General features: G+C 47.0%; 1 protein-coding gene across 1 annotated transcript; it reads right to left on the bottom strand.

Annotated features, from left to right (window-relative positions):
- On the bottom strand, positions 379-6282 carry LOC100515345 (C-X-C chemokine receptor type 2). The gene is given in 3 exon segments (XM_021075348.1): positions 379-4607; positions 4610-4819; positions 6166-6282. Coding segments are annotated over 3 exon segments (1098 nt in total). The 5' UTR covers positions 6188-6282; the 3' UTR covers positions 379-3741.

Consider the following 9995-nt stretch of genomic DNA (forward strand, 5'->3'; position numbering starts at 1 on the left):
TGCCACAGCCATGGCAACACCACATCTGAGCCACATCTGCAACCTACGCCACAGTTCACAGCAACGCCGGATCCTTAACCCACTGAGCAAGGCCAGGGATCGAACCCATGCACTCATGGATACTAGTCGGATTCGTAAACTGCTGAGCCACAATGGGAACTCCAAAACAGTCCTTTTAAAATAAATTAAATATTTTAAAATTTAAAAATTAAAATAAAAACAAAATACAAGGATGGATAAAAGCATTCATGGTGAGAGCTCAGCTGTTGGCCACTTGTGGCTTTCTGGGGCACACCCAGAGATCTTTGGGCCCTCCAATCTTTGCTTAGAGATAGCAAAAGGCTATACAGACATACCTCCTTGTTTCATTGCATGTTGCTTTACTTCTTTTTTTTTTTTTACAAACTGGAGGTTTGTGACAACCCTTGCTTCAAACTTCAAGCAAGTCTACTGGTGCAATTTTTCCAACACTGTTTGCTCACTGGTGATCTTTGATGCTACTGGTACAAAGAGATTATGAATCACTGAAAGCTCAGAGGATGGCTAGTATTTTTAGCAATGAAGTATTTTTTAATTAAAAATTAAAGTATTTTTGAGTATTTTTTAATTAATGGGCTTTTAAAAAATTTTACGGCTGCACCTGAAGCATTTGGAAGTTCCGGGGCCAGGGATTGAGTACAAACCCCAGCTGCAACATGTGCCCCATCCTTTAAGTCACTGTGCCAGGCTGAGCTGCCAACCTGAGCTGCTGTGGTCAGGTTCTTAACCCACTGTCACAGCAGGAACTCCAAGGAATGTACAATTTTTAGACACAACCCTAGTGCAGACTGCAGTGTAGAGTAAATATAACTTTTTATGCACACTGGGAAGCCAGAAGAATTCAGGCAACTGGCTTTATCTCCATATTTGCTTTATTGCAGTCATCTGGAAGCAAACACACAACATCTCCAAGTCATGCCTGTACTTCTTCACCATCTCTTGGTTAGAGGTCATGTCTAGAACGACATCTCTGGGAAGACCCTTAGACCAAAGAGGTGATGGTCATTTTATTTCATCTGCATCTATGAGAATTTTTAGTCTCTGAAAGACCCTAATTAAAATACAAGTTGCTGGGAAAGGGGCAATCTTAAACCCCTATGGAATAAAACACAGATTACCATTAATATTTTTGCTGGAACCAGTAAGAATGGGCCACTGGATAGGGAGGTAAGAGGGGGTGAGGGGTCTGGGGTTGGTCAGAAGGGGAACAGTATAGAGGGATATAGTATAATTCAATACAATAACTTGGAGACTGGAACATTTTAACAGCCCAGAAGACAAATTTTCAAAATTTAAAATCAGCAGGCCATTGTGCAGAACTTAGAGTAGCACCCCTCTTTCTGTCCCCCATCCAACTCTTGAAGTTTACCCCATCCCTAACCCAATTCCTTCCCTAATTCTCTCCCCTCTCTGATCCTCCGCTATTCCTCTCCTAAGATGCGCCCCATACCTGATCCCAGCCTCATCCTGCACGTGGAGCTCTTCCGTGAGGTAAACAATCTCCCTGACCTTGACCAGATGTCGAATCTTTACTATATCTGGTGATTGGAACACCAGTTTTTGATATTTTCATACACCTATTATTTCAGTACCAAACCCTGGCATTTTCACAGATCTGAAGTCCAAATCATTGAGCTATACCCAGAGAATTATACACTGCATTAAAAAAAGAATCTAACTAAACTGTGTTGCACTTGTTTGAAAAGAGTTCTTCTCTGTTTAAAAGTCTCCCAAGTTATTAATTGCTGTGTGATTCCCACTTCACAGGTTACTAGTGAGACCAAGCATCTTTTCAGATGTGTATTCATCATTTGTATTTCGCCAGACCCAGTATGGATCCTTATTTACTTGATGGAGTTGTTTTTAGGGGCAACAGAGGATGAAGGAAGATGTGCACTGAGTTATACAGTAGGAGAGGTGGAGAAGGGAGTAAGGGAGGGAGGGAGAGGAAAGGAAGGTTCTCAGACTAGGTTCCCAGAATCTCTCCCCAGATTCTTCCTACATTCTTCTGTCTTCTCCTCCTGAATCAGATGGACCTCTTAGGGCTTGAGCCCCTAACTCCTTCTTCACCAACCTACTCATAGAGTCTCAAGCTGGACAGGCCATGATGTCACCATCCTGGCCCCTGGAAGAGCATCTTAGGCAATGCTCCAGAGAGGATGGTGACACTACTAGTGATGCCTTTTCTTCCAGCCACTAACTAGACTAAACAATAGTGGTCACTATTGCAGCCGCCAACCCATCCCTGACACTCATGCCATTTCTAACACCCTTCCCACACCCCACATTCATCCCCTTCCCAACCATACCTGCTCCTAAGCCCATTTCCAGCCTCCCTGAATCTCACTCATCCCATCCCTAGCCTCGATCTATTTCTGGATCTCTCCCTTTTCCTGAAATTCATCTGTCTCTGACCATCTGCCTTATCACAAGCTGTCATCCCATCCTCAGCTCTCCTATACTTCCTCTCTGACTCCAACCTAACCCTTGATCCCAATCTTACTGTTGATCTAAATCCCATCTCTGAGCCTTACTCCATTCCCAACCTCAAACCAAATGAAGCTTTTTCCTTTTGTTGTTATTTCGTTGGGATTTTTTTAAAAGAGTTTTGCCATTTTAACTCTTCTGTTTAGGTCTCCAATGCATTCTGAGTTAACTTTTGTATACGGTATAAGATAAGGGTCCAATTTCATTCTTGTGCATATGGCTATCTAATTTTCCCAGCACAATTTGGGGAAAGACTATCCTTTTTCAACTGCATAGACTTGTTATCCTTGCTGAAAATCATTTAATCATTTACTCTTAAGTTTATTTCTGAGCTATTTATTCTCAGGTTCTTTTTATCCTTTGGCTCCATCAGCCGAAGTGTGTTAAGCATAATTTTTGCCTCATTATCGGAAAGTGGCTGCCTCAGCAGCACACATCATGTCCTATAACCATATTCAAAGGCAAGAACCAAGGATATGTACCTATATTTGTGTGTCTCTCTCTCTTCCAAGTCAAGAATATTTCCCAGGAGTCCCCTGGCCCCATTATATTTCCTCTAGTGCTTGTGAAAGAGATTATCACATTTTCTAGGTTTTTTGAGCTGGTTGCTAAACATCACCACCCTTGAAATCAACCATAGAGGGAGCATTTATTTATACCACAGAGCATGGCAAATCCTACAAATCAAGACTTTTTCCCTAGGAGAATGGCTTACCAGCACACTAGTGCCCCTCAGTCTTATTAATCAGAACCAGGGGATAGGGCCACTCATAGCTTAAGAGAGGCTTAGAAAGTGAGTGTCTGTCCTTCTCAGCCTCTCTCAAGGGAGGTAGACTTTGCCAGGAGGCAAGGAAAGGGAGAGTTGGGGAAGGAACTCGCAGTGTTTGAGACTGATGGCTCCCAATGGTGGGAACTCTCTGTAATCGCTTCAAGAACACCTTCAAAGAACGTCTGCCAGAAGACAGAGGGCTGTGGGCTCAATGGTAGAGTCGGGTGGACTGAGCTCTAGCAGTTGACAAGGTAATTACGGTAAGGGCTGGGGGCCAGGGCAGGCTCTCTCCACCAGAAGGTGGGGGCCTGCCAAGGAAGTGGCCTCAGCAACTTCCTGTAACCACAGTGGGGGGCTGCCTTGACCCAGGGCTGTGAACAGCCAGAGGACACGAGGCTGGCTCAGAATGGACACCGAGGGGAAGGGAGGAGTCCCGCGTGGGGGCCTTAGAGGGTGGTAGAAGTGTTCCCTGAAGAAGAGCCAACGAAGGAAGGCCTGCCGTCCTTGACCAAGTACTCCTTGCTGATCAGGCCGTGGATGGCCATGATCTTGAGGAGCCCATGGCGAAACTTCTGGCCAATGAAGACGTAGATGAGAGGATTGAGGCAGCTGTGCAGGAAGCCCAGGATCTCAGTGGCATCCAGGGCCCGGCCGATGTCGTTGCGGCGCTCACAGGTCTCAGCGATCACCCGGGCCCTCATGAGGGTGTCTGCCACCAGGACCAGGTTGTAGGGCAGCCAGCAGAGCAGGAAGACGAGCACGACGGCAAAGATGACGCGCATGGCCCGGTGCTTCTGCCCCATGTGGGCGGCAAACAGGGTGCGCAGGGTGAGTCCGTAGCAGAACAGCATGACCAGCAGGGGCAGGAGGAAGCCAAAGGTCTGGGGCAGGACCCGCATCACCATCCGCCACTTTGTTGTATTGGCGCCCAGATCCTCGTAGCAGACGGGGCTGGAGTAGGGTGGATGGTAGGCTTCACGGAAGATGAAGATGGGCAGGGCCAGGACCAAGGACAGGGCCCAGATGCCTGTGCATATGAACTTGACCCAGTGGCGCTTCTGGGTCAGCGTGCGTGTGGCGTGGACGATGGCTAGGTAGCGGTCCACGCTGATGCAAGCCAGCAGTAGAATACCGCTGTAGAAGTTGACTTCCTTCAGGAGCGAGACCACCTTGCACAGAGGGGTGCCAAAGATCCAGCCCTTTGCCTTGGAGGTGGCCCAGATAGGCAAGGTCAGGGCAAAGAGCAGGTCAGCCATGGCCAGGTTCAGCAGGTAGACATCAGTGACAGAGCGGCCGACCCGGCTGTATAAATGACCAGCATCACCAGGGAGTTTCCCAGTAGGCTTAGCAGGAAGACCAGGGCATAGATGACAACTACGGCATACTTGTTGAGTGACTCAGTGTCTATCCTACAGGGACTATAGTAATGTTCGTCTGTGGGTGGCGTGCCAGTGAAATTTTCAAAGTCATCCCCGAACAATTCCAACAAATCCTTGTCATCAAAGACAGCAGTCATGATGCGATCTAGTTGAAAGACAAGAAAGAAAGAAAGGTGAATTAGTAACTCAGATTCAAGTAACTCTCAGCAAGGATGTGAGAATGGTTGCTAGGATATCTTCTACTTCTCTGTTGGTTTGGCAACTGGAGATCCCTTCCAGCACCTCTATCTTGGACTGCTTTAGAGATTAGCTTCACCATGTTGTCAACTTTCCATAACTCCAAGACTTGAGTGTGGGATAAGATGAACTATAGGGAAAACTTCTGCCATTGGTCGGCCCGACAACGGCATCAACTCTACCTGTAACGCTGCTTCTGTGCTCCTTGGCTTTCTCCATCCTTAGCCATGTGTGTGCATTCGGATGGGAGGACCAGTTTGGTCCTATACATCGGAGGGGGGCCAGCATTAGGTAAAATGGAAGGAAGCAAGTCTGCTCTCAGATGTCCCTGTCTGTGTTATTTTCCATCCTAGGCTTTTCTTGATTCTTGTTTAACCTTCTTAAAATCTACTGTGGGAAGAAAATGACAGCAATGGATTGCTAAAGTGTATTTTCAGCCTTCTCTCTACAGAAGCATTAAATGTTTCGATCTTCCATCTAAAGCCAGTATAAGAATTTGAGAAAGTCCCCACTTGGTCCATGAAATCATACCCTAAACATCCACAGAGTCATTCAGCAGTTTTCAAACATCTTTTTAAATTGTGAAACCTCTGTTGAAGCAAAATCTTTTCAACATGTAAAACAGATAAAAGACCCTCTGCTGGGGAGGGAGGGCATGAAGCTCACTCCACCCACAGACCTGCTACAAAACCCCCAGGGCTCTTTAGAGAACAGTCTGAAAACCTTGAGAAAATTACCAAGACTGGAAAAAAGCATCTTTGGTATCCAGGGCTCATTCTATCCTGATTCTATCATTAATAAGCTGTGTGACCTTGAGTGGATCTTTGGACCTCTACAGATTTCCACTTTCTCATCCAAATTGAGGTAGGCAGAGTAAGTACCCCTGAGTTCTTTCCAAACCTAAGGTTCTACAAGTTCATTCAAATCCACACCTTTTAATACCCCCGCCAGTACTGCATTTTTACAGAAGACAAAGCCACAGGGCAAAGCAAGAAACATCAGATTTGGGAAAGTCATACTCTTGCCTGTGAAAAGGAGAGGTAGGAAAGGAGGAGGGGAGAGGCTGTGCCTTCCTCAGCACCCTCTACAGCCCCGTGAAGGTCAGGATTGAATACACTGTCATGAGGGAGAAGGAAGGGAGGCAAATGAGCAGAAATCACAGGTCCCAGACAAATGGATGAATTTTCTAAAAGACAATTAAACTAAGTTGCCCTGCCCCAAAGAAAGTCCTGACAAACAGAGGTGGCTTCCTACCTGAATCACCAGCCATGTTCATCCAGCCAGAGCCTGGAGCTCAGAAACCTGAGTGACTTAACGCTGAGAGGGAACTTGATGAGTAAAGTGCAATTGGGAAGCTACGTCACAGCACACCTCCTCCCCCAGCCCTGCCCATGTCTACCTTTGGAGAACAGGTTAAGTCAAGAGATCACAGAGCATCAGACACCCCCAGGGCCCACATATCCAAGCAGGGGAACCAGAAATGAAGTGGAGTTGAGAGTCCATTATCTGAATTCTCCGCTCTGTGGGTGACTATTTTTCTTCTCTTTCTTTTCTTGCATGTGTTTCCATTTGAAGCCTTCTAACTTGCCTGCCATGAATAAAGGGGAAAGGACTTGACTTTGTACAGCAGAGACTTCAGAAGGAGTCCACAGTAGGGGGGCACCTTGTAGGAAGCCCCCACTAGGAGGGACTAGAGGGCAGCTTTGTGGGGAGGAGGCAGAAGATTGCCCTTGAGCTGCATTTGGACAGTGAGCACAGAATTTTTGCTGAAACCCTAGGCTTCTTTGGGGTAAAGATATTGGTGGAATTTTAAAAGGAGAATTAATCAATTAGAATGGCCCCAAGGCTGGGGGCCACTCTTGGAGTCTGGCTGGACAAGAGAGGGACCACTGGAACTGGGGCAGCGGGTGAAGCAAGGAGTGGGGGTAAGTCATTCTCTCCTCTCTCAGGGATGATGGAGGCGTCTCTAGGAACCTGCCTCAGTTGCCACCAGCCACTAACATCTGTCCCCTGGCTCCACTGCTGGTACGTTTTGTGCCCATACTTTACCTCTGGTACTTCTGTGGCATGTGGACGTTCCCGGGCCGGGGATCGAACTGAGCCGCAGCAGTGACAATGCCGATCCCTAACCCGCTGCACCACAAGAGAAATCCTACCTCCGGTGCTTTAATCACTTCTCCATTATAACATGAACCCCATGGTTCCATGATGATGTGTTTACAAGCCAGCCTGCTCCTCTAGACCATGGGCTGCTAGAGACCCTCTCCGATTCATCTTCAGAGCAGAACAGTGATCCCTCAGTAGTTGGAAAATAAATGACATCAGTCATCTCTCCTTTGACTCACGAGTCCCGGATCCTCATGGTGATGCAGACTGTCTGTCACTGTAAGCCACACGGTCTACATAAGGTGAGCCTGAAAGCTGTACTTCCTTCCAGCTGGGCTGGTCTGTCTGTCCTTTCCAAACCATCGTCTCCTGTTTAGAGTTGGTGCGAATCTGTGCAAGTGTAAATTCTGCCCCTACCATAAGTGCCAGTGTGTCACGGTGCCTACAGTTCTGCCCACTGGCAAGCATATTTTTTAAACTAAGTCATGCTCTCCTCCTGGGTTCTCTTATCCTTTATAAGTAATAGCAGGAAGTGTAAGGAGACAATCGCCCTGGGGCTACCCATGCTTTGCTTTTACAGGTGTTGGACAATTGTGATCTGATGCCTCAACTAGAAAGGACTTGAATATGGGGCAGTCCCTTAAGGGAGCAAATATTCCTCCTGTTAACAATCTTAGGGAAGAGTTCCCATCGTGGTACAGCGGTTAACAAACCAGACTAGGACCCATGAGGATGCGGGTTCAATCCTTGGCCTTGCTCAGTGGGTTAAGGATCTGCATTGCTATGAGCTGTGGTATAGGTCGCAGACGTGGCTCGGATCTGGCGTTACTGTGGCTGTGGCGTAGGCCAGTGGCTACAGCTCTGATTCAACCCCTAGCCTGGGATGCAGCCCTAAAATGACAAAAAATCATCATCATCAACATCATCATCTAGGGAAAAGGTAGCACCTGGGGCAGAAAATGCGGAACGTCAGAGAAAACAGACTGGGGTCTGAACAGCTGAGGGAGTGTTTGCCACAAGGGGGCAGCAGTTCCTGGACAGGGAAGTCTTGGCAAGGAAGGGACTCACTGAGAAAGACCAGGGCGAGAGCCGCCCAATCTAATACCTAGTTTTAAGTTCCTTTTTAAGTATAATTCCTCTCTGCTTTTCCTAAGCCCTCGGTCAAGTTGCTCAGCATTCCGGTCCATTTCAACGAATCACCGGAGTATTAGGGAAGAGTCTGGTTCTCCCTCAAACCCGAGGAGTTATAGGGAAGCAGCCCTTCTGAATGATGGTGGTAGTTTAGGTCTCCAGTGGGAAGACAATCCGGAAGACAAGAGTTGAAAACAGTCTTTCTTTTCATGGTAGAAAAGAGCATTTCCTTGAATGAGAGGGACAGGCACATAGAGATGAGCCTGGAATAACATTTACCCACCTGAAAATGTTCCAGCAAGTTCGCCCACCCAACATATCTTCCGTACCTCACTTCCCACGTGTAACAGCTCCCTCTGAAATGGATTGATAATGTTCCCAGTGGGAAAGCAGTTTCCATTCTGTGCAGAACATCCAGTGCTACAAAGATTATTGTGACATGTGCAATCCGCTGGCAAAACACGGAGGTCTGTTCTTGCCATTCTCATTTAGAAATGTAGCTTCTATGCAAGACCATGTGAACAGCACAGCATGGCTGTATGCATATCTGTTTTGTCCCTCTGTCAGCTTTGATGCCAGCATCAGCATCTCTTCACATCCCTGCAGAAGAACGCACTTGGACCTGGGGACCAAAGAAGAGGCAAGGGAGATGAAGGAGAGAGTTCTCCCTCTCTCGGGTGATGGTCAGCATTGCCTTAGTGATAGGTTCAAGGGCCAGTATGTGACCTAAGATGATCCTACTCAGAGCCAAGTCCGGGATGGTTGTTTAATGACGGTGGAGACGCAAGTATGTAGTCTCATTGCTGCTGCAAGCCATTTTGCTTCCATAAATGGCAAACCAGTCTAATGACAAAAACTAACACTAGGAGGAGGGCAGAATCAGAGAATCATAGCGAAACGGAGCCAGGGTCCTGCACATACCATGCCCAGAGGTCATTGTCTCTGTGTACTTCTCAGTTGCATGAGCCAATAAATTGTCTTTATTGTTAAGACCAGTTCAAGTGGAGTTTGCTGTGACACGCAACCAAAACTGCCCGAGTGAGAAAGTTCTGGAACCCAACAGTGATCTAGGATGAGAGGAGAGGGGAGGGGATGTCAGTGTGTCTCAGGGTCCTGGCAGACAGGATGACGTCAGGACTCGACAGGGGTGTGACCTGGGCGGGTGCAGCCCTCCCAGCCCTGATTCCTAGGCTCTGGTGGAAGCCAGAGGCACCTTGGAGAGTGAGAAGAGACCCAGCTGAGAACAATCTCCTGCATATACTCAGGAAATCCCCGGAAACCCCTGCTTTGGAGACAGACAGACTATGATTCGACTATTGACTTTCCTTTAACATTTTACGACCTTGGGCACATTTCTCAACATGTATCAAAATATCCTTTTCCAGGGAGTTCCCTGGTGGGCTAGTGATTAGGGCTTGGTTCTTTCACCACTGTGATCTGGGTTCAACCCCTGGTCTGGGAACTAAGATCCCACATCAGGCCGCTGTGCACCACAGCCAAAAAAGTAAAAATAAAGAAATAAATAATCCGAATGGATAAAGAAGATATGGTACATATATGCAGTGGAATAGTACTCTGCCATGAAAAAAAAAGAATGAGATAATGCCACGTGCAGCAACATAGATGGACATAGAGATTATTGTACTAACTCAGAAATAAGTCAGAAAGACAAAGACAAATACCATATATATCACGTACATGTATAATCTAAAATATGACACAAATGAACCTATCAACAAACAGAAACAGAGTCACAGACATAGAGAGCAGACTTGTGGTTGCCAGGGTGGAAGGGGTAGGTGAAGGATAGACTGGGAGTTTGGGATTAGCAGATACAAACTATTATG

Source organism: Sus scrofa, chromosome 15 (genome assembly GCF_000003025.6).
Source record: "Sus scrofa isolate TJ Tabasco breed Duroc chromosome 15, Sscrofa11.1, whole genome shotgun sequence".
Lineage (NCBI taxonomy): Eukaryota > Metazoa > Chordata > Mammalia > Artiodactyla > Suidae > Sus > Sus scrofa.